This window comes from Hypanus sabinus, chromosome 10 (genome assembly GCF_030144855.1).
Source record: "Hypanus sabinus isolate sHypSab1 chromosome 10, sHypSab1.hap1, whole genome shotgun sequence".
NCBI lineage: Eukaryota > Metazoa > Chordata > Chondrichthyes > Myliobatiformes > Dasyatidae > Hypanus > Hypanus sabinus.
Window position 1 is genome coordinate 154,527,477 of NC_082715.1, and position 25,562 is coordinate 154,553,038.

A 25,562-nucleotide genomic window follows, 5' to 3' on the forward strand; every position below is an offset into this window, starting at 1 on the left:
CTACCACCAGGGATAAGGACTGTTAGCAGCAGGTCGGAGCTGCTAGAACGACAAGATGGTCTCCTGTTGACTCACAATCAACCTCACTATCACCTTGCACCTTACTGTTCACCTGCACTGCACGTTCTCCGGAAATGTCAGGACTTCTCTTTTGGGAGCAAAGGTAGATGAGAGGCGACTTGGTGCGGGTGAGCAAGATGTTAAGATCCACGAATTGAGTGCATAGCCAGAGACATTTTTCCAGGGCCAAAATGGCTAACATGAGGGAGTGAGGGAATTGGAGGAAGTTCTGAGGATCAGAGTTAGGCTTTTTAAACAGAGAGTGGTGGGTATGCAGGGTGGTGATAGGGGCATTTAAGAAACTCTTACAAAGCAGGGTAGAAGAATGGTGGGAAGAGTCAGATGGATTGTGAGCTGAAGGGACTACTGTGCTGTAATGTTCTGTGTTCAGCTACACGTTAGTCTGCATTCGGTTACTGTGCCCTGTTCTACCTCAATGCACTGTTATACTGATTTGACCTGTATGAACAGAAACAAGCTGTCCATCATACATTGCTATTGCCGTTCCCATTTCACTGAGACACAGGAAGCAAACCTCTCTTTTCAGCTCTTTATTTCATTGGAGGAAATATTTGGAGAGAGCAGATGCTTGGCTCCATCACTTGTATCGTTTCTTCAGGTTTTTTGCTAGACGTTGTATTGCAGGAGACTGGAGGTCCAAAGTACTTGGAGCTTCTCCACTCTTCATGAGCTGCTCATGGGCCTCATCAAACAACTCCTTACCCAGGGCTGCCTTGACTCGATCCCGCCAGGCAGCTAGCTTGGGCCGATCAGCAAATGGGTCAAACCCAACACTCACGGGCTGCAGGAAAGGAAAGACGATAAGTGAGAATCATCAGCCAGCAGCACAGCAAGACGAAGGAATGGTGGGAAAGCTACAGTGAGACTCGAGGGAGCTGTCCACGACAGTGAGACTCGATGGAGCAGTCCACGACAGTGAGACTCGAGGGAGGTGTCCACGACAGTGAGACTCGAGGGAGCTGTCCACGGCCGTGAGACTCGAGGGAGCTTTCCACGACAGTGAGATTCGAGGGAGGTGTCCACGGCCGTGAGACTCGAGGGAGGTGTCCACGGCCGTGAGACTCGATGGAGCTGTCCACGACAGTGAGACACGAGGTAGGTGTCCACGGCCGTGAGACTCGAGGGAGCTGTCCACGGCCGTGAGACTCGAGGGAGCTTTCCACGACAGTGAGACTCGAGGGAGCTTTCCACGACAGTGAGATTCGAGGGAGGTGTCCACGGCCGTGAGACTCGAGGGAGGTGTCCACGGCCGTGAGACTCGATGGAGCTGTCCACGACAGTGAGACACGAGGTAGGTGTCCACGGCCGTGAGACTCGAGGGAGCTGTTCACGACAGTGAGACTCGATGGAGCTGTCCACGGCCGTGAGACTCGAGGGAGGTATCCACGACAGTGAGACTCGAGGGAGCTGTCCACGACAGTGAGACTCGAGGGAGGTGTCCACGACAGTGAGACTCGAGGGAGCTGTCCACGACAGTGAGACTCGAGGGAGGTGTCCACGACAGTGAGACTCGAGGGAGGTGTCCACGACAGTGAGACTCGAGGGAGCTGTCCACGACAGTGAGACTCGAGGGAGCTGTCCACGACAGTGAGACACGAGGGAGGTGTCCACGACAGTGAGACTCGAGGGAGCTGTCCACGACAGTGAGACTCGAGGGAGCTGTCCACGACAGTGAGACTCGAGGGAGGTGTCCACGACAGTGAGACTCGAGGGAGGTGTCCACGACAGTGAGACTCGAGGGAGGTGTCCACGACAGTGAGACTCGAGGGAGGTGTCCACGACAGTGAGACTCGAGGGAGGTGTCCACGACAGTGAGACTCGAGGGAGGTGTCCACGACAGTGAGACTCGAGGGAGGTGTCCACGGCCGTGAGACACGAGGGAGCTGTCCATGGCCGTGAGACTCGAGGGAGCTGTCCACAGCTGAGACTCGAGGGAGCTGTCCACGGTGTGTGAAGGGACTCAGGTAGTGATTCGTCAAAGCAGAGAGTAATATGGAGGGAGCTGAGACTGACCAGAACATGAGAGTCTGAGAATAGAGAGGGGGGCAGTGCAAGAGAGAGGCGGAAGGGGGTAAAAGAGGGCAGGAGGGGCAGAGGGTGAGAGAGGGAGGGGACAATGAGAGAGTTAAACCACAAGTGTGGGGAATGAATGTGAGAAAGTGGAAAAAATGGGAGTGAGGGAAACAGAGAGAGGGAGGAGAGAATGAGTGAAAAAGGAAGTGAGAAGGAGAGAAGTGGGAGAGGCAGAGGCAGGTGTTTACTGTAGTGACTGCGTGGAGTTACACAGATGGGGAGTCTGTGCAACATCGAGCTACAAGACGTGATGCCAAATCTGACAGAGGAGAGAGGAGGGAGAGGCAGAGCAGTCCATGGCTGAGGTGGGATGGAAGTGTGCTGTATCTGGGAGGCTGGAATGGGAGTATTCCCCTGGGACCGAGCGTCAGAAGTGGAGGGACTGAGAATCTCTGATCGTGGAGCAGAGAACAGTGGGTGGGATGAATGCTTCGTCACGATTTAAGCACCCAGGCTGGGGAGTGAGGACACCTGGCCTTCAGCCCAGGACCCTCGAGGACCGCCGAGGCCACCGAGGAGGGTGTCCAGAGGCTCTAGGCCTCGGTAGTAACCGGTCCTTCCACCTCACCTGCATCAGCTCCACGATTGCGAAGAGGTCGGCCAGGGACACCTCGTTCCCTACGATGAATGGCCTGTCCTGGAGGAACTTGTCTTCCAACAGCTGAATTGAACTCTGCAGGTCCTCCACCGCCTCATCCAGCTGCTCCTTCGGAATTGGCTGGCCCGTCAGCAGAGGGAGCAGACGCTGAGGCAAACAGTGCAGAGGTCAGTCATCCTATTCAGTATCAACGGGCCGAGATGGAGTGGCCATAGAAAGGATGTGTCCAATAGTGGGAGGGCACAGCCTCCGATAAAAGGACATTCCTTTAGAACAGAGATGGCAGAGGCTGGTGAATCTGTGGAATTCTTTGCCACAGGTGGCTGTTGAGGCCAAGTCATTGAGATATTTAAAGCAGTTTAATAGCTTTCTGATTGATAAGGCTGTTAAAGGCCAAAGGGGGATAGTGGGAGAATGGGATTGAGAGGGATGAATACATCAGCCATGTTGGAATTACAGAGCAGACGCAATGGGCAGAAGGGCCTAATGTTGCTCCCATGTCTTGTGGACCAGAGTTCCCTTTCTGTTACTTCCTGCAAACGGGTGTCCCTCTCAGCACACACATTCCTGGAGTGTTCCTGCCTCCCTGTGGACCATATGGGTCGGCTCAACATTGAGGTCCGAAGGACCTGTAATGTGCTGTAGTATTCTAGTGTCTAACATCTGTCCAGTGGGAGATCATTCCTCCAGTCCCCTCTACTCATTACTTGTAAAGACTATAAACTGGTCCGCACTGAAACGGACAGATGGACGAGATTCAGTTCCTGGATTCCCACTGTAATCTCTGAGAACATAATCCAGGGACCAGAGAGAATGGATCCCCTCCCACAGCTACCATCTCACCCCAGGAGGTGAGCATCAAGAAAAACACTAACAGCAAACTATCAGCTCAATGATGGACAGTGTCTGTAAGCCAGGAACTTCCAACTTGGATGCCCTGCAAAACAGGTGAAGAAACCTCCAGAGCATGCCTGATGTAGACATGAGGGAGCACTCTGCCTGCTCCTGACTTAATGTAGGTAAATGGTTTGTGCTGTGGGCTGCAGCAGGGTGACGTGTGATGTAGGGAACACATTTTACCGTACATCAGGGTGATGTGAGATGTAGGGAACACATTTTACCGTACATCAGGGTGACGTGTGATGTAGGGAACACATTTTACCGTACATCTGGGTGACGTGTGATGTAGGGAACACATTTTACCGTACATCAGGGTGACGTGTGATGTAGGGAACACATTTTACCGTACATCAGGGTGATGTGAGATGTAGGGAACACATTTTACCGTACATCAGGGTGACGAGTGATGTAGGGAACACATTTTACCGTACATCAGGGTGACGTGTGATGTAGGGAACACATTTTACCGTACATCAGGGTGACGTGTGATGTAGGGAACACATTTTACCGTACATCAGGGTGACGTGTGATGTAGGGAACACATTTTACCGTACATCAGGGTGATGTGTGATGTAGGGAACACATTTTACCGTACATCAGGGTGACGAGTGATGTAGGGAACACATTTTACCGTACAGCGTGTGACGTGTGATGTAGGGAACACATTTTACCGTACAGCGTGTGACGTGTGATGTAGGGAACACATTTTACCGTACATCAGGGTGACGAGTGATGTAGGGAACACATTTTACCGTACATCAGGATGACGTGTGATGTAGGGAACACATTTTACCGTACAGCGTGTGACGAGTGATGTAGGGAACACATTTTACCGTACATTAGGTGACGAGTGATGTAGGGAACACATTTTACCGTACATCTGGGTGACGAGTGATGTAGGGAACACATTTTACCGTACATCAGGATGACATGTGATGTAGGGAACACATTTTACCGTACATCAGGGTGACATGTGATGTAGGGAACACATTTTACCGTACATCAGGATGACATGTGATGTAGGGAACACATTTTACCGTACATCAGGGTGACATGTGATGTAGGGAACACATTTTACCGTACATCAGGGTGACATGTGATGTAGGGAACACATTTTACCGTACATCAGGGTGACGTGTGATGTAGGGAACACATTTTACCATACATCAGGGTGACGTGTGATGTAGGGAACACATTTTACCATACATCAGGGTGACGTGTGATGTAGGGAACACATTTTACCGTACATCAGGATGACGTGTGATGTAGGGAACACATTTTACCGTACAGCGTGTGACGAGTGATGTAGGGAACACATTTTACCGTACATTAGGTGACGAGTGATGTAGGGAACACATTTTACCGTACATCAGGGTGACGAGTGATGTAGGGAACACATTTTACCGTACATCAGGATGACATGTGATGTAGGGTACACATTTTACCGTACATCAGGGTGACATGTGATGTAGGGAACACATTTTACCGTACATCAGGGTGACATGTGATGTAGGGAACACATTTTACCGTACATCAGGGTGACGAGTGATGGAGGGAACACATCTAACCGTACATCAGGATGACGTGTGATGTCGCGTTCGTCCCAACAAGCCCATGCTACCAAATTACATCCATATGACCAGTCACCTGACTAAGCTGTAGGGAAACTGGAGGTCACGGTCTCGGGGAGAACGTACTGACAGTGGGAGAATTGGACTGGGGTTGCTAACTTGGCAGTAAGGATACTCTACTGTGGATGTGCTGTGCAGTGCAATTTGTCGGTATTTGGCCAATGATCAAATACAGCTGTATTTGGGACTAGCACGGGTGAGGGGCTGAGTGGCCTGTTTGCTTGCAGTAGGACACTATGATGATGGTGTTGTGTTAGCAGGAGCAGCCACTCGCCATGGGGGTGGGGGGTCGGTGCTCTGCGTGTGAGCGCAGTCGGGTGAACTGAGATGGCCCAGTTCCAGTGCCACTCTGCAGTGCATTGTAACGGAATAAATCTCAGTCAGAGCCCCTCCCCTGAGCTCAGCAGTGGAGGGGGACGTCATTGAGAGCTAGTGGCAGTATGAGCAGGGGCAATGATGCCACGCACAAAGGTGAGGGCAATCGGAGGCTGTTCCACCGGCACTGTCCGTGTGGACAGCTGAATGGGCCTGGAGCCCAGCTCTGCTCAAGCAGCAAGTCGGTTTGGCTGGGGGGCAGTGGGAGGTGGGGAGGGGAGAGAGGGAATTCCAGACATGGGGACATAGATCTGGGTGTCCAGGGCAATGTGGGAGAGTTTTGGGGCTATTCAAGTTATGCAGAGGAAATGATCTGGCAGTGCAGGTTATACCCTGTATCAGGTAGGAGATACAGAAGCCTGAAGACACACACTCAGCGATTCAGGAACAGCTTTTTCCCCTCTGCCATCTGATTCCTAAATGGACTTTGAAGCTTTCGACCTCACTTTTTTATTATACAATATTTCTGTTTTTGCACATTTTTTAAAATCTACTCAATATACATAATTGATTTCTCTGCCGGTGATAATAAACCTGATTCTGATTCTGATCACTCTTAATGTAGGCCCTGCTCTGAAATACATGCGATCAAACTTCCCAAGCAGGCAAAAGTCGAGTGTGGCACCTCCGAGGGGAGTGCAATGGACCCCAAGAAACCTCACACTCCCCGACCTTTCGAACCCCACCCCGTCTCCCCATTCTCTTCCAGACGGTCTGTGAAAATTCTTAATTATCCCCAACTGTATCACTCGGCCTTGGACTCTGATCTCCTCTCCCTATCTCTCAGATCTTGTCTCTAAAACACCCAACCAGAACCCTGGCTTTGATTCCACCCCTTCCCGAACATCTCTGAGCAGTGTTCCTCCTCCACCAACACCCCGCTGGACTCCAACTGCGCTCTGGCTATTTGGAGCGCTGCCATTTGCTCCAGCACAGGCCCGGGGACTGTTGTCCCTGTGACACACAGAGCAGTGCAGGAACGTACAATTGTACTGCTGTCTCACATTGGGCCCTCCCCAATTCCCCACACCCCTCCCAAATCATCTCATCCCCTTAACCCCCTCCCCAGGCCCTCTCCAATCACCTTAACCCACTACCCAGCCCCTCTCCGATCACCCCCTCCCCTCCCCCACAGCCCCTCTCCGATCACCCCTCCCCACCACCACAGCCCCTCTCCAATCACCCTAAACCCCTCCCCAGCCCCTCTCCGATCATCCCCTCCCCACTCCCACAGCCCCTCTCCTCCCCTCCCATAGCCCCTCTCTGATCACCCCTCCCCTTCCGCCACAGCCCCTCCAATCACCACCTCCCCTCTCCCAAACCCCCTCTCTGATCCTCCTCCCCTCCCCCGCAGCCCCTCTCCAATCACCCCCACCCCTACGCCCCTCCCCCAAATGCTCCTATCTAACCACCCCCTTACGTCAGAACCACATCCTTCCCACTGCCCCTTCCCCCCACACAGCCCCTTTCCCATGGCTCTACCAAGGCGAAGGGAGAATGTGTGTGAAAACCTGCAGAAATGTGGAAGCTTGGGGCATTCGGTGAGTGATCCCGGGGCCACTGGACTCTGGCTGGTTGAGCACCAGATGAGCAAATCCTCGTGAAAACCACAGTTTGTTCACGTGGACGATCAGAGTGAAGCCACAGACTCTATTGTTGAAGCACGATCCCTGCAGTTAACTGACAACCCAGCAAAGTTTCAGCGATACCTGCAAACTGAGGCAGTGTGACAGGGCAGGGAAGGGTTAGAGCTGGGGGGGGGGGGGGGGGGGGGGAGGGGCGACTTGGAGGTGATGGGGTGTGGGTATGGAGGGTGGGAAGAGCAGGGTGGTTGGAGGGGAGCGGAGGTGGAGAGTGGGACTGGTTGGAGGAGTGTGAATTGGAAGGAACCATCAAGTTTACCTTGAACATAAAGAGCCTTGATCCTTGGAACCTAATGGCCGTGTGCTGCCAGGCCAGGTACTCGTCCACACGGGCTCTCAGCTGCAGATCGGAGGGGTACCAGTGGTTGGGGGTCCGGTATTTACCAGCCAGGTACTTCAGGATGGCCACACTGGGAGGGGGGGAGGGGGGGGAGGGAGGGGGGAGATAGGGAGCATCATTCTCTTATCAGGTTAGCTTCCAGCCTACTTCAACCACTCTCTTCCAGAACATCCAGCAACAGCTCCATCTTGCCCGGTGCGGGGGTGAGGGAGTGCCTCTCTCCATTGTAACTCAGATTGGCATCACTATCCAGCAAGATCCAGACCCCAGGGAGACACAAACACTGACACAAGATCCAGACCCCAGGGAAAGACACAGACAATGACACTAGATCCAGACCCAGAGAGAGACACAGACAGTGACACAAGATCCAGACCCCAGGGAGAGTCACAAACACTGACACTAGATCCAGACCCCAGGGGGAGACACAAACACTGACACTAGATCCAGACCCAGGGAGAGACACAGACAATGACACTAGATCCAGACCCCAGGGAGAGACACAAACACTGACACTAGATCCAGACCCAGAGGGAGACAAAAACACTGACACTAGATCCAGACCCAGGGAGAGACACAGACAATGACACTAGATCCAGACCCCAGGGAGAGACACAAACACTGACACTAGATCCAGACCCAGAGGGAGACAAAAACACTGACACTAGATCCAGACCCAGGGAGAGACACAGACAGTGACACTAGATCCAGACCCCAGGGAGAGTTACAAACACTGACACTAGATCCAGACCCAGAGGGAGAGACAAACAGTGACACCAATCATTATCCACTCGTTTACACTAACCCTGTTCTCACACCGACTCTGTACCAACCATTGTACACTCGTTTACACTAACCCTGTTCTCACACCGACTCTGTACCAACCATTGTACACTCGTTTACACTAACCCTGTTCTCACACCGACTCTGTGCCAACCATTATACACTCGTTTACACTAACCCTGTTCTCACACCGACTCTGTGCCAACCATTGTACACTCGTTTACACTAACCCTGTTCTCACACCGACTCTGTGCCAACCATTGTACACTCGTTTACACTAACCCTGTTCTCACACCGACTCTGCACCAACCATTGTACACTCGTTTACACTAACCCTGTTCTCACACCGACTCTGTGCCAACCATTGTACACTCGTTTACACTAACCCTGTTCTCACACCGACTCTGCACCAACCATTGTACACTCGTTTACACTAACCCTGTTCTCACACCGACTCTGTGCCAACCATTGTACACTCGTTTACACCATCCCTGTTCTCACACTGACTCTGCCAATCATTGTACACTCGTTTACACTAACCCTGTTCTCACACCGACTCTGCACCAACCATTGTACACTCGTTTATACTAACCCTGTTCTCACACCGACTCTGCGCCAACCATTGTACACTCGTTTATACTAACCCTGTTCTCACACCGACTCTGCACCAACCATTGTACACTCGTTTACACTAACCCTGTTCTCACACCGACTCTGTGCCAACCATTGTACACTCGTTTACACTAACCCTGTTCTCACACCGACTCTGCACCAACCATTGTACACTCGTTTATACTAACCCTGTTCTCACACCGACTCTGCGCCAACCATTGTACACTCGTTTATACTAACCCTGTTCTCACACCGACTCTGCACCAACCATTGTACACTCGTTTACACTAACCCTGTTCTCTCACCGACTCTGCACCAACCATTGTACACTCGTTTACACTAACCCTGTTCTCACACTGACTCTGCCAATCATTGTACACTCGTTTACACTAACCTTTTCTCACACCGACTCTGCCAATCATTGTACACTCGTTTACACTAACCCTGTTCTCACACCGACTCTGCACCAACCATTGTACACTCGTTTACACTAACCCTGTTCTCACACCGACTGCACCAACCATTGTACACTCGTTTACACTAACCCTGTTCTCACACCGACTCTGCCAATCATTGTACACTCGTTTACACTAACCCTGTTCTCACACCGACTCTGCCAATCATTGTACACTCGTTTACACTAACCCTGTTCTCACACCGACTCTGCCAACCATTTTCCTTTCTTCCTGAAATGGACATTGTGCAGTCATCTTTTCTCAGGAGCTGGGAATAAATCCTTGGGTCTGAGGAGAACCTTCTCTCTGATATCTGCTCTGCCGGCACTGACTGTGCCCTCACCTCTCAGCCAGGATGAAGTCACCATCCTTCAAAGCAGGCACCCGTCGGAGCAAGTTCACTTTGCCAAACTCCTCGCTGAACTGCTGCCCTGCGGAGAGGGAACACGGTGCAGAGTATCTGATCCTGCCCAGCCTGAAACCTCATGCAAGGATTGGGAGAAAGTGGTGGCCGGGGGACTAGACAGATGAAGAGAGGGGGCAGAGACTGGAGTGGACAATGAGGTTGGTAGGGGGTAGGGGGACAGAGAAGTGCCTGGGCAAAGCGGAGGAAGGAAGTGTCAGAGTGGGTTCAATCAATCATGTCATGGTATCTACTGGAAATAGCCTCTGGAAGAAAATGGGGGAGAGAGAAGAAGTGGAGGAGGAGGGGTGGAAAGGGGAATAGCCTGATGGGAGGGGTTGTGGGCAGGTAAGTGGAGAAAAGTCAGTGGGCAATGGAGCAGTCAAGTGGTGCTGGAGAGATGGTGGGGCTGAAGATGGTGTGGAGAAGAGACGAGGGGTTAACAAAGTGGGCTGTTGAGAGCAGTTGACGGAGTGGGATGTCGGAGGAGTGACGGGTGGGATGTCGGAGGGAATATGGAGGGGCTGGACAGTTTGACGCGAACTCTACCTGCCCTTAGACTGACGAACTTGAAGTCAAAGGCGATGTTGTTCTTCTTGGCGAAGATGTAGACGGCGCGGCAGGGCTGGGACAGCAGGTCGAGGTAAAGCTCCAGATCCATGGCGCAGGACGGGATGAAACCGGACGAGCACAGAGCGAGGGATTCCTGACCAACAACTCCGAGTCCAAAGATCGAGTAAGTTAGCCTGTTCAGAGGGAACAGCCTATCACTGTGGATTGATTCCCCGGACCGGGCTCCGCCTTCGGGAGGGAGGGAACTACCAACGCCCGGACTGCCCCGTGAACGCAATTGTAATATGTGGGACTGGGCCAGCTGGAGAGACCAGAGGACAGATGCAAATACAAACGGAGCCTGAGAGAGATGGAGCACACATACAGGCTCAGATCCACTCCGCTATTCCCGGTTATCTGTGCGCGGTCAAAATCCCTTCCCCCGTGTACCATCCCAGCGTTTCTGAAATGATACCATTACTGTTTGGACCCCCACCCCACACTGGTTGAAGAGTATAGATGTCTGGAGTCCCCATTCACTGGGTGAAGACCATTACTGTTTGGACCTTCCCCCCCCCCCCCCACCCCACCCCACCCCGACACTGCATCTCACTGTGGTATGGCAATTGTCCCGTACACCCGGGAAAGAGTATCACTGTTTGGACCCCCACCCCACACTGGGTGAAGACCATTACTGTTTGGAAACCCCTGCACCTGGGAAAGAGTATCACTGTTTGGACTGTCAGACACTGGGTAAAGACTATTACCATTTGGACTGATGGCTTGTGGTGCGTCTATTTTAATGCAAGAAGCATCATGAACAAAGTGGACAAGCTTGGAGCATAGATCAGAACTTGGAGCTATGATGTTGCGGCCATTACAGAGACTTGGATGGCTCTGGGGCAGGAATGGCTACTTAGAGTGCCAGGCTTTAGATGCTTCAAAAAGGACAGGGAGGGAGGCAAAAGAGGTGGGGGTGTGGCACTGCTGATCAGAGATGGTGTCACGACTGCAGAAAAGGAGGAAGTCATGAAGGGATTGTTTACTGAGTCTCTGTGGGTGGAAATTAGGAACAGGAAAGGGTCAATAACTCTCCTGGGTGTTTTTTATAAACCACCCAATAGTAACAGGGAAATCAAGGAGACAGATTCTGGAACAGTGTAATAATAACAAGGTCGTTGTGGTAGGAGATTTTAATTTCCCCAATATTGATTGGCATCTTCCTGCAGCAAGGGGTTTAGATAGATTGTAGTTTGCCAGGTGTGTTCAGGAAGAGTTCCTGACACAATTATGTAGATAAGGCTACAAGAGGAGAGGCTGTACTTGACCTGGTATTGGGAAATGAACCTGGTCAGGTGTCAGATCTCTCAGTGGGAGAGCATTTTGGAGATAGTGATCACAATTCTATCTCTTACCATAGCATTGGTGAGGCATAGGAACAGAACCTATGACAATTAAAGAGGAGGAAGTACTGGCACTTTTAAGAAATTTAAAAGTGGATAAATCTCCGGGTCCTGACAGGATATTCCCCAGGACCTTGAGGGAAGTTTGTGTAGAGATAGCAGGAGCTCTGACGGAGATCTTTAATATGTCATTAGAAACGGGGATTGTGCCGGAGGATTGGCGTATTGCTCATGTGGTTCCATTGTTTAAAAAGGGTTCTAGAAGTAAGCCTAGCAATTATAGACCTGTCAGTTTGACATCAGTGGTGGGTAAATTAATGGAAAGTATTCTCAGAGACAGTATTTAAAATTATCTGGATAGACAGGATCTGATTAGAAGTAGCCAGCATGGATTTGTGCGTGGAAGGTCATGTTTGACAAACCTTATTGAATTTTTTGAAGAAGTTACGAGGAATGTTGATGAGGGTAAGGCAGTGGATGTAGTCTATATGGACTTCAGCAAGGCCTTTGTCAAGATTCCACATGGAAGGTTAGTTAAGAAGGTTCAGTCGTTAGGTATTAATGCTGGAGTAATAAAATGGATTCAACAGTGGCTAGATGGGAGATGCCAGAGGTAGTGGTGGATAATTGTTTATCGGGATGGAGGCCGGTGACTAGCGGGGTGCCTCAGGGATCTGTTTTGGGCCCAATGTTGTTTGCAATATACATAAATGATCTGGATGATGGGGTGGTAAATTGGATTAGTAAGTATGCCAATGATACTAAGGTAGGAGATGTTGTGGATAATGAGGTGGGTTTTCAAAGCTTGCAGGGAGATTTATGCCGGTTAGAAGAATGGGCTGAACGTTGGCAGATGGAGTTTAATGCTGAGAAGTGTGAGGTTCTACATTTTGGCAGGAATAATCCAAATAGAACATACAGGGTAAATGGTAGGGCATTGAGGAATGCAGAGGAGCAGAGAGATCTAGGAATAACAGTGCATAGTTCCCTGAAGGTGGAGTCTCATGTAGATAGGGTGGTGAAGAAGGCTTTTGGAACGCTGGCCTTTATAAATCAAAGCATTGAGTACAGAAGTTGGGATGTAATGTTACAATTGTACAAGGCATTGGTAAGGCCAAATTTGGAATATTGTGTGCAGTTCTGGTCACCGAATTATAGGAAAGATATCAATAAATTAGAGAGAGTGCAGAGACGATTTACTAGGATGTTACCTGGGTTTCAGCACTTAAGTTACAGAGAAAGGTTGAACAAGTTAGGTCCCTGTTCATTGGAGCGTAGAAGGTTGAGGGGGGATTTGATCGAGGTATTTAAAATTTTGAGAGGGATAGATAGAGTTGACGTGAATAGGCTGTTTCCATTGAGAGTAGGGGAGATTCAAACGAGAGGACATGATTTGAGAGTTAGGGGGCAAAAGTTTAAGGGAAACAGGAGGGGGTATTTCTTTACTCAGAGAGTGATAGCTGTGTGGAATGAGCTTCCTGTAGAAGTAGTAGAGGCCAGTTCAGTTGTGTCATTTAAGGTAAAATTGGATAGGTATATGGACAGGAAAGGAGTGGAGGGTTATGGGCTGAGTGCAGGTAGGTGGGACTAGGTGAGATTAAGAGTTCGGCACGAACTAGGAGGGCCGAGACGGCCTGTTTCCGTGCTGTGATTGTTATATGGTTATATGGTTAATAGTTAGGAAAGCATTCAATTGAAGTAAGGGGAAATATGAGGCTATCAGGCAGGAATTTGGAAGCTTAAATTGGGAACAGATGTTCTCAGGGAAAAGTACAACAGCAATATGGCAAATGTTCAGGGGATATTTGCGTGATGTTCTTCGTAGGTATGTTTCAATGATATGGGGAAAGGATGGTAGGGTACAGGAACTGTGGTGTACAGAGGCTGATGAAAATCTAGTCAAGAAAAGCTTACGAAAGGTTCAAAATGCTAGGTAATGATAGAGATCTAGAAGAATGTCAGGTTAGCAGGAAAGAGCTTAAGAAGGAAATTAGAAGAGCCAAAAGGGGCAAAGACAAGGCCTTGGTGGGCAGGATTAAGAAAAACCCCAAGGCATTCTACAAGTAGGTGAAGGAGCAAGTGGATTAAGACGTGAGATAATAGGATCAATCAAGTGTGACAGTGGAAAAGTGTGTATGGAACCGGAGGAGATAGCAGAAGGTACTTAATGAAAACTTTACTTCAGTATTCACTATGGAAAAGGACCTGGGCAATTGTAGGAATGTCTTACAGCGGACTGAAAAGCTTGAGTATATAGAGATTAAGAAAGAGAATGTGCTGGAGCTTTTGGGAAATATCAAGTTGAATACGTCACCAGGACCAGACGAGATATACCGCGGGCTACTGTGGGAGGCAAGGGAGGAGATTGCTGAGCCTCTGGCGATGAGCTTTGCATCATCAGTGAGGACATGTGAGGTTCTGGATGATTGGAGGGTTGTGGATGTTGTTCCTTTATTCAAGAAAGGGAGTAGAGATAGCCCATGAAATTATAGACTAGTGATCTTACTTCAGTGGTTGGTAAGTAGATGGAAAAGGTCCTGAGAGGCAGGATTTATGAACATTTGGATAGGCATAATATGATTAGGAATATCAGCATGGCTTTGTAAAGGGCAGTTTGTTCCTTACAAGCCTGACTGAATTTTTTGAGGATGTGACTAAACATATTGATGAAGGTAGAGCAATAGATGCAGTGTATATGAATTTTAGCAAGGCATTTGACAAGGCACCTCATGCAAGGCTTATTGAGAAAGTAAGGAGGTTTCATGGTCCGGTCCGTAAAGTCCGTATTCAGGTTCACGATCTGGTCTATGCTCCTTATTCCAGGTTTTCTGGTTTTCCTTTATTCTGTTGGGTGCTCTAATTGAGGCACCTGATCCTCATTTTGGGCTGGCTACATAAATAGCTCCTGGGTTCAACTTTATTTGCTGGGCTGGGTGGCTTCTCTGAGTAGATTTGGTGGTGGACATTGAATTCAAGCTGGTCCTCTGCTGATGTTTTTTGGGGTAGAGAGTGAGCTGAGTGGTTAGTGGATGGCTTGGAGTGGGGCTGGGTTGTTGTGAGGGACATTCTGTGGGAATATTGACTGATGGCCTGTATAGGTCTAGAATGATATTGGTACATGGTTCCTTGCAAACTCTGATAGGATGGCAGGGAGGGAGACTGATGGTGACAGCAGCAACATGGAGTTTGAGTGGAAAGAGGTGGGGAGAGGTTGTGAGAGGGACTAAATAGGAAGGTGATAGGTTGGAAGAGAAAGAAAAGAGTGTAGTGTAGAAAAGAGGGTCTAGTGTAGGTGGATTGGAAAATGAGGGAAGAGAAGTTGAGGAGAAGGGCCTGAGGGCAAAATTGCTAAATGTAGTGGTAAGATTTGAGGGGGAAGGGGAAATAAAGAAAATCAATTTGCTTAATCTAACAAAAATCATCAAGGGGAAGTAGGGGAAGTGAGCCATGGGAGAATTTTAGGAGATGGAAACCTGCTGATGGGATGTAAAACTAAAGAGCAGATGGAGAAGGCAATGACGGTGACTAATGTTGGGAAAGTCAAAGTGTCCAGGGTTGTAAGAGTTGGAGCACAAAGGGTCAATGGTTGCAAGGGGGTGATCTCTGGGGTTCTCCTCAGTGTTAATATGAAGGAGCTAGTGAAGAACTTAAGGGTGAGGAATAGTCCAGTGAAGAGTGTGGAAAGAATGATGAGGAACAGAGAAAAGGGAGACTGAAACTGTTCTGGTAGAATTTGAGGATAAGGTGCCTCCAAAGGAGTTATATTTTGGATTTCTGAGATGCAGTGTAAGAGAATATATACCAAAACCTATGAGGTGTTTCAATTGCCAGGAGTTTGGGCAAGTGGCCAAAGTATGCAAAGGAAAGAGAAGAGATGCAAGGTGTGGTGGGGAACATGTATATGGAAAATATGGAGAGGGAGTAGGACCAAGGTGCTGTAATTGTGGAGGTAACCATAGTGTAGTGTACTGGGGATGTGAAGTGGTGAAAAAAGAGGTGGAGGTGCAGCAGATAAGGGTGAAGGAAAAAGTCTCATATGCTGAGGCAGTCAAGTTGGCAGGACAGAAAACAATGAATGAGGGAGGATGTAGCAAAGAGCAAGTGGCAGCTAAAGAAAGGCAAGATAAGAAGAATGAATGGATAGAAAAGAAGAAATTGGTGACCTTTATAGCAGGAGTGGTAAATGCAACTTGTGAGATCAAATCTAAAACTGAAAGGATTCAGATTATTGTGAAAGCTGCAGAGCACCATTTGGGTATGATAGGATTTAAATGGGAAGAGGCAAATGATGAACTCAGGGTACAGTCAAGTCAAGAGCCAGTATGTGTGGGTTGATATTACTAATAATACTACTTCAGTGGAATGCAAGAAGCCTGATTGGTAATGGACAAGGTTTCAAGCAGTTTATAGCTAGTAGGAAAGAAAAGCCAGATGTGTGTATCCAGGAGACCTGGTTAAAACCTAATTTAGATTTTGTTTTATATGGTTATGAGGCAGTAAGGTGAGACAGGAGAAAAGGAGGAGGAGAAGGATGTGCAACTTATGTAAAGCAAGGTATTCCTTATAGAATACTAGGTATAGGAAGTGAACAAGAGTATGTGGTAGTAAAAGTATGGGCTGAAAAAGAGTTGGTGATTGTGAATTATTATAATCCATGCAAAAGGCTAGAGATAAACAAGCTTGAGGAGATAGAAGGGCAGAATAGTAGTAACGTTGTTTGGTGTGGTGATTTTAATGGACATAATTTATTATGGGGGAGCAACAGAACAAACATCAGTGGTCAGGTATTAGAGGAGTTGCTAGATGAGAAGTATTTAGTGTGCCTAAAATGATGGCAGCAGTACTAGAATTGATGTTAATACAGGTAAAGAATCTGTGCTTGATCTTACATTAGTATTAAACTCTATTTCATCAGTATGTGAGTGGTTAGTGTACCAAGAAGGAACTGTAGGAAGTGATCATTACCCAATCTGGTGCAAGATGAATATTTCTGCCTCATTGGTCACAGAAAATACAGGTGGGACTTGGATCCTTGAGAAAGCCAATTGGGAGAAGTTTCTGGAAAAAAGTGATAGATATCTAAGTTAGGACATAGAAACACCTGACAGCATATTAAAACAAGGTATAATATCAACTGCGTTAGAATCCATTCCTAAAAGTAAAGGAGGAACAAAGAGTAATGCCATTGTGGGTTGATAATTGTAAGGAAGCAGTGAGAAATAGAAATAAGGCTTTTAATTTGGTTAAAAGAACTTATAACTGCCAACATAAGGCTCAGTACAAACAATAAGGAGGACAATAAGACATGCTAAAAGGACACACTGGAAGAAGTATTGTGATTCAGTCAGAAACACAACCCAAGCAGGAGAGGTGTGGGGGATGATAAAAAGGATGGGAGGGGACAGGAGAGAGTGGAGGTACCCAGTTCTGGTGGATGGAAATGTGACTGCAGTAACAAATAAGGAAAAGGCAGAGTTGTTGGCAAGTACTTTTGTTATGGTAAATAGTTCTGATAATTTGTCTGAGAAGGGAAGAAGTAGAGAGAGAACAAAAGCTGAAAATATGGCGGCTTTATGTAGGAAAACTAACCTTGACGGTGTGCAAGATGTCCTTTCAGCATGGGAGAATTCAGAAAGGCATGAAATCGAACAGGAAAGACTGCACCAGGTAAAGATGAAATATGCTATAGTATGATAAAACCCCTGAGTGAAGGAAGTCTGGAGAAACTATTGTTTTTGTATAACAAAGTTTGGAATGGAGGGAGAATAACAGGGAGCTGGAAAGAGGCAATAATTATTCCAATAAGGAAACCTGGAAAAGATGCCAGCAGGCCAGGAAATTGCAGGTCAATTGCCTTGACGTCTCATATATGTAAGCTTATGGAACGTATGATAAATGAGAGGTTAGTGTACTTCCTGGAGAGTAGAGGTATGGTGGCTACGCATCAAAGCGGGTTCAGGAAAGGAAGGAATACTATGGATCCAGTGGTGTGTCTAGAGGACGAAATAAGAAAAGCACAAGTAAATAAAGAGACAGTGGTTGCTGTCTTTTTGGATGTTGAGAAAGCTTATGATATGTTATGGAAGGAGAGGCTCCTAATCAAGCTGCATTTAATGGGAATCGGGGGGCCAATGTTCAATTGGGTTGAGGACTTTTTAAATGGGAGAACTATTCAGGTGAAGATAGGATCAGAGCTATCAAGCCAGTCTGTTGTAGAAAACGGGAGGCCTCAGGGGAGTGTAGTGAGTCCAACTTTATTCTCCATTTTGATAAATGATGTATTTGTAAATATACCAATGGAAGTGGGGAAGTCATTGTTTGCAGATGACGGGGCTTTGTGGAAAAGAGGGAGAAATATTGAACATATAGTTATGAAAATGCAAAATGAAATTAATCAAGTTGAAGAGTGGGGGACAAAGTGGGATGTTAAATTTTCAGTGGAGAAGACAACAAAAACCATTTTCTTTGCAAGGAAAAAGCTCAGGGGACTAAATCTGACTCTGTATGGAAGTAACCTGGAGAGAGTTGAAAGTTTTCTGTTTTTGGGAGACTTGAGATTAACACGGAGAGAACATGTTAGATATGTAGTTGCTAAATGTAACAATGTGATAAATGTCATGAGGTGTCTTGCTGGTTTGGAATGGGGTGCTGATTTTGTGTCATTGAAGTATATTTATGTAGCATTAATAAGATCAAGATTAGATTATGGAAGTATTGTATACGGGTCATCAGCAAAATCTGTGTTAGCAGAACTGGATATCGTGCAAGCTCGGGCTCTAAGGGAGCGGTTAGAACTTCCCCAGGGTGTGCACTCCAAGTTGAAGCAAATGAAATGCCACTGGGGCTGCGATGTAAACAGCTGGAGGCCAATTACTGGATTAATTTAAGGGGGCATGGTGATAGCCATCCTACAAAAGGGGTGTTGCAGACATGCTGGGAGAAGGAAAGGACACAAAAAGAAAGTTTTGGCTGGACAGCAGAGCAAACAGCAAAAGATATGGGTGTGTATGATAAAAAGTTTTGTCCAAGTGTGGTGTGGCCTGTCAGACCTTTCTGGGCATTAGAAAATCCCTCTGTAGATTTAGAATTGCTTAAAATTAAATGCAGTAATAAAACAGCTGATATATCAGTGACTATCATAGGTATAGGGAATGTAAATATAAAGGCGTACAGATTTTTACAGATGGATCAAAGGATCCAGAAACGGGTGCAACAGGGTCTGCAATTGTGCCAAGTTGTCAAGTGGAAATTAGTGAGAGAACGCCGGATTTCTTGAGTGTTTATGCAGTTGAAATGTTTGCCATATTGTTAGCGCTAGAATGGAGTGAGCAGGTTGATTGTAGTAATTTTGTGATATGTAGCGATTCTGTATCAGATCTTGCAAGCATTAAGGTGGGTACAGCTAAAGGACACCAGGATCTGCTTTATGAAACACGAGGAAATCTGCAGATGCTGGAAATTCAAACACACACAAAATGCTGGTGGAACACAGCAGGCCAGGCAGCATCTATAAGGAGAAGCGCTGTCAATGTTTTGGGCCGAGACCCTTTGTCAGGACTAACTGAAAGGAAAGATAGTAAGAGATTTGAAAGTAGTGGGGGGAGGGGGAAATGCGAAATGATAGAAGACTGGAGGGGGTGGGATGAAGCTAAGAGCTGGAAAGGTGATTGGCGAAAGTGATACAGAGCTGGAGAAGGGAAAAGGATCATGGGACGGGAGGCCTTGGGAGAAAGAAAAGGTGGGGGTGGGGGAAGCACCAGAGGGAGATGGAGAACAGGCAAACAACTAAATATATCAGGGATGGGGTAAGAAGGGGAGGAGGGGCATTAATGGAAGTTAGAGAAGTCAATGTCCCAGACTGGGAGACCGTTTCACTGAACACCTACGCTCAGTCCACCAGAGAAAGCAGGATCTCCCAGTGGCCACACATTTTAATTCCACATCCCATGCCCATTCTGATATGTCTATCCATGGCCTCTACTGTCAAGATGAAGCCACACTCAGGTTGGAGGAACAACACCTTATATACAGGCTGGGTAGCCTCCAACCTGATGGCATGAACACTGACTTCTCTAACTTCCATTAATGCCCCTCCTCCCCTTCTTCTCCCCCCCCCCCTTCTTTCTCCTGAGTCCTCCTGTCCCATGATCCTTTTCCCTTCTCCAGCTCAGTATCACTTTCAGCAATCACCTTTCCAGCTCTTAGCTTCATCCCACCCCCTCCGGTCTTCTCCTATCATTTCACATTTCCCCCTCCCCCCACTACTTTCAAATCTCTTGCTATATTTCCTTTCAGTTAGTCCTGACGAAGGGTCTCGGCCCAAAACATCGACAGTGCTTCTCCTTATAGATGCTGCCTGGCCTGCTGTGTTCCACCAGAATTTTGTGTGTGTTGTTTCTGCTTTATGAAATCCTGTTTGCAAATTCAAGACTGGCTAGACAAGACAAAAATATCGCATTCATGTAGGTTCCAGCACATTCGGGTATTATGGGAAATGAGACAGCAGATAAGCTGGCAAAAGCAGCAGTCAAAAAAGGATCTGTAGAGGTCAATATTAAGCTATCAAAATCAGTGGGGAAGAGCATAGTGTGGAGAAGGATAAATCAACAGTGGCAGCAGTGTTGGGATAGAGCAATAAAAGGAAGACATTTACATTCAATTCAAAACAGAGTAGATATGGGAAGGAGTAGGGGAGTAAAGCGGAAGGAACAAGTAATTATAAGTAGACTGAGAATTGGGCACAGCAACCTTAATGGTACTCTGGCCATCATAAATAATCATCCGACAGGTCTTTGCGATCTATGTCAGGAGACTGAAACAGTGGAGCATATCCTTATTTCATGCAGGAAATTTGCACAGGAAAGTCAACAAATGCTACAACAATTACGCAAAATAGGACTGGTAGAGAACAGCGTTAAAGGTTTATTGGAATGTGGAGAGAGTGATCGGGGGGGGGGAAATGGTTGTTTAGGTTTTTAAGGGCGATGGGACTGGAAAGACGACTTTAGGCAGTCAGGTGAATGGACAATGAGGGACAGTAAATCCTGACGATGGCAGTAATGCAACAGTGTGGATGCCAACTGCCATGAACACCTGAGGAAGAAGAAGCTTCATTTGCTGGGCTGTTCCCTTCCTCCTCCTCCTGAAGCCTTTGCCTGCAACCTCACCTGTATCACTGTCAAGTTCTACTGCTTGAGCAAGACTGAAGCCTTGCTGTGTCAATATAAGGAACTGTATATCATTGTTTGGAACTGGCTCTGTGTCCATGCCTTCGCTAGGTAGGTCTGGCTGTTTGCCACTATGTTGTGATGGGAACCATCACTCTGTGTTCTGTGTATGAGTCCCGGCCCCAAGTCCTGTTCCTAAGGAGGGATCCTGGCTCTGTGTTCCTGACCCCGTCAAGACCAAGGCTCCATGTTGTGGAATGAGCTGCCAGATGAAGTGGTAAATGCAGGCTCACTTTTAACATTTAAGAAAAACTTGGACAGGTACATGGATGAGAGGTGTATGGAGGGATATGGGTCAGGTGCAGGTTAGTTGGACTAGACAGAAAATAGTTTGGCACAGCCAAGAAGGGCCAAAAGGCCTGTTTCCATGCTGTAATGTTCTATGGTTCCTGTCCCTCTCAAAACCAAGGCTCCAGGTTCAGGAGTCCCAAGATCGAGTCAGACTTCAGGTTCTTGTCCTGTCCATGTGCCTCATCCTGTACAGGGTTTCCATGTCTAGTCTGCAGCCAAGCCTCGAAGAACCCAAGCCATGTCCAGTCCTGTAGCCTCATCATGTCCTTGCCTAGTTCTATGGTCCAAGCCCAAGTCAAGACTCGGGTTCTGGGACCCTTGTCCAGTCTCTGGCTCGGAGTCCAAGCCCAGGCTCCTAGTTCCCAGTTCCCTGTCCTGGTCCCGCTTTACTAGCCAAAGTCCTAGCCAAGTCTGTGTTCCTGTCCCAGCTCCTAGTCTGTGTCCCGTCCCATCCCTAACTCTATTCCAGTCCGGTTCCTAGTACTTCAGTGTCTGTGTCTTGCATTTGCGTCCGCTCCCAGTGCCCACCCCTTATGACAGGAGGTATGGGATCCAAGGGGACCTTGCTTTGTGGATCCAAAATTGGCTTGCCCACAGAAGGCAAAGAACGGTTGTAGATGGGTCATATTCTACATGGTCAGTCACCAGAGGAGTGCCTTGGGTCTGTTCTGGGACCCCTTTGCTTCCTGATTTTTATAAATGACCTGGATGAGGAAATGGAGGGATGGTTTAGTAAATTTGCTGATGACACAAAGTTTGTGGTTGGGCACAATTTTACGGTGATCAGAAGAAAATATAGGGATCTCAGATGTTTTTTTCATAGACCAGTGGGTACATGGAAAGATCTGCCATGGGTAGTCATAGAGACAGTCACAACAAAGACATTAAAGAAACTTCTAAATAGGCTCATAGTAAAAGACAAATAGAATTCTCTACAGGACAAAAGCATTTGATTAATCATGAAGTAGATTGAAAGGTAAGCAGAACAATATGGGCTGAACGGCCAGCACTGTGCAGTTTTTCTCTACAACATCTAGCTCCCCATATCCAGCATAAAAGTTCAGAGAAAGAAGTGTTTATACTTAATCCTTAAAAGCAGCCAGGGAATGCGAAAACAATCTCCAAGGACGCCAAAACAATAAAATTAAACAAAGGAGAAAAATACCTATATAATCTCTAATGAAGAAAAATCAGCACCATTCTCCATTTAACTGACACGCCCAGTGAAAAACTTCTTTTAAAAAAGACAATTATCTATCGACTAAGCACTCCCAACTCTAATATATATAAAACCTTATGAACTATGGAAACTATCACTTAATTAATGAAAAAGGGAGGATTAAAAACAAATAATCAAACAATCTGTTAGATGTCTTAATTCGCTCAGTAGATCAAACGGATTTCAGAAAAGTCGTTCATCATCCACATCGAAAAGTTCACATCTTTAAATGGTCAATCGATCAAAGGACATCTTAAGCAAATCAGACATATTCAGAGCTTATCTTCTTTCCGAAAGAACAATTATTCAGCAGACCTAAAACCATTCAAACCTCGGCTACAACCGGAATAGAGTTAACACAGTCCAGCGCCTCTTTGGCGTCCAGAAAAACACATGGAGTCGAATCTTTGGGAAATAATTTTAATCGGGCTGGATGTTGAAGTGATGGGAATAATCCCTTATCATAGGCTATCTTCATGGTTGGAACGAATTTAGACCACAGAGCCATAATTTCCCATGGATCATCTTCAAAAACCGAACCGCGGAACCTTTAAATTTAAAAACTGTTTCCTTGTGTATTTTATGATTTGGTCTTTAACTTTAAAATGAAGAAAGGAGACCAAAGCTGACCTTGGTTTATCCGGGTTCCGAGGTTTCAAAGTGAAAATTCTATTCGCTCTTCCGATGTCGGGAGGTTGAGGTAAAATATCCGGAAACAGAGATTGAAACAAGTTCGCGAAATAGTCTAATAAATCTCCGGTCTCAGATCCTTCCTCGAATCCAACAATTCGAATATTATTCTGACGAGATCTTGCTTCCAAATCGATAATCTTACGTTGGGACTTTTCCAAGCGAGCTGATTTTTCCATGATTTGCCACTTCGCCTCTTTAAGTTCAGAATTCAGGGAGATAATGTTTTCCTGTACAAAATGAAAACTCTCTTGTAATCACTTCATCTCAGAAGTTTGACCGTGTTGTTGTCTATCTTCTTACCGAGACCCTGCAGGGAATTTTCCAGACGCTCTGCCCAAGCTGGTGTTTCCTCCGACTTTTTACCCTTTCCATTTTCTGGATTCGGGAAGCTGCTTTCCACCTCTTAGACATTGTGAAGTAGTAACAACTATTCCCCTCTGAGATCTGACAAATAGAAGTTAAACATTGGGGAAAAGGAAGAATTAACTGCAGCCATACAGATCTGTGCGTCACTCCACAGGCGGAATCTCTACTCTGGATGGTATTCTGTCGGGTTTTATTTTGATTTTGAGAAAAGGTGGGTTTCATTCGCCCGCTACTATCATCTGATTTGAGTTAATTAATAAGGTTTCCTTCTGATTTTTCTTTAAGTGGATTTGAGTTGGCGGATTGATGTTTTTTATGGAAGCTCGGGCCTTGCGCTCCCATTGGGTTGTTTGTTTTTTTTCAGCTAGTTGGGGTTCTTTCTTTTTTCTTTCAAAAAAAATATTCTTAACACTTTATTTTCTCTTATTATTGATATATTGCTTAGCTTTGTTAATCAGTTACTTGCTAATTTAATTCCTTATTGTATATAATGACATATTGACTTAATGTATCTTTTTCTGTTAATCTTCAATAATAATTAATAAAAAGATTTTAAAATGACAAAACATGGAACGGATGCTAAGTAAGATGATAAAAGTGTTAAATCAGCAAGAAAATAAACTACTCATCCAAGATGGGAGGTCAGGACGGAAGAATATCAGGATATATAATGTTCCTGAAGGAGCAGAGTTTGTAGAAAACTTGCTAAGGGACACACAGGAGCTTCCTCCGACCATGGCACTTGACATTGAGAGCACACCCCGAGGCCTTCTCGAGATAGGGAAAATAAGCCACAGTCAATAGTAATTAAATTCTTCCTTTTCAAATCTTTTTATTATTATTATCCAAACTAACGAGCACATCAAAGTAGGTACACAATGTCTCAAAGGAAAAAAAATAATGTTTTAAAGATTGAAAAATATGGTGACACAAAAAAAAGAAAAGAAAAACCCCTACTGGAGCAAAGTGAGGGAAGAAGAAGAACCCATGAGGTGTTCGGCCCCTGGAGCCACACGTCATACATAAACATCAAACCGCCAGCAAAAAAAACATCAAAATTTACAATTAGATTGTGGAGGAAATCTATCAATTAACTCAAATGGTCATAACAAGCAAATGAACCCCATCTTTTCTCAAAATCAGACATAGGTTCAAAGGTTTGACTAATTTCCTCCAAACTAAGACATAACATCACTTGAAAGAACCACTGTGACAGAGTGGGAGCCGACGAATCCTTCTACTTCAGCAAAATGGCCCTTCCAGCTATCAATGTAACAAACGCAATAACATGTTGGTCAGACAAAGAAATACCATGGATACTTGAGGAATTATTCCAAAAAGCACAGTTAATTTGTTAGGTTGTAAGTTAATTTTATGTGCTTTAGAAATTGTAGAAAAAAACTGACTTCCAAAACTGTTCCAGTATAGAACAAGACCAAAACATGTGTGTCAGTGTAGATTCCTTCAATACAAAACCAAAGCAGAGATTCTGCTCAGGGCCTGGGGAAAGAAGAAGATATTTTTGAACAGGAAATTAATATATTTTGATCAAGATTACCCCCCCCCCAGTGGTCCTACAGAAACGTAAGGAATATTCTGAAGCAAAGCAACTATTAAAGCAAAGAAAGCTTAGCTTCCAGACCGTACACTGCTAAACTGCGAGTGTTTTATGAAGATGGGACATGACTGTATCAGACAGTGGAAGAGGTGACTACAGACAAGAAGGCCAGAGGGTTGCCCACCAGTGTGTTCAAACTGAGGGAAAGCCTGGCTCAGCAGCTATCCCGCTCTGCTTGGGAAATAGTGCGAGAATCAAGAAGGCAGGAGATGGGAGGAGGAAGAGAGGAGAATATTAGGAAGAGACTGAGTTTTCTGAAGACAGCCCTCACCCCCTCCAGAAAGTCATAAGGTCTGACT

General features: G+C 46.6%; 1 protein-coding gene across 4 annotated transcripts in view; it reads right to left on the bottom strand.

Annotated features, from left to right (window-relative positions):
- Positions 1-596: 596 nt before the first annotated feature.
- The window catches only part of LOC132401262 (glutathione S-transferase theta-3-like), a 38,102-nt gene continuing 13,136 nt past the window's right edge, over positions 597-25,562 (bottom strand). For 2 of the 4 annotated variants that reach the window (XM_059983289.1, XM_059983291.1), the window contains 7 exons: positions 23,217-23,506; positions 16,815-16,907; positions 10,444-10,640; positions 9,835-9,922; positions 7,561-7,711; positions 2,723-2,899; positions 597-862 (listed from right to left, as the gene is read on the bottom strand). In XM_059983289.1, coding sequence (XP_059839272.1) covers positions 659-862; positions 2,723-2,899; positions 7,561-7,711; positions 9,835-9,922; positions 10,444-10,640; positions 16,815-16,907; positions 23,217-23,506 — 1,200 coding nt within the window. In that variant the 3' untranslated portion in view covers positions 597-658. Of the gene's footprint in view, positions 863-2,722; positions 2,900-7,560; positions 7,712-9,834; positions 9,923-10,443; positions 10,641-16,814; positions 16,908-23,216; positions 23,507-23,579; positions 23,724-25,562 lie in introns of all 4 variants that reach the window. The other 2 variants (XM_059983290.1, XM_059983292.1) reach the window with 2 other exon arrangements.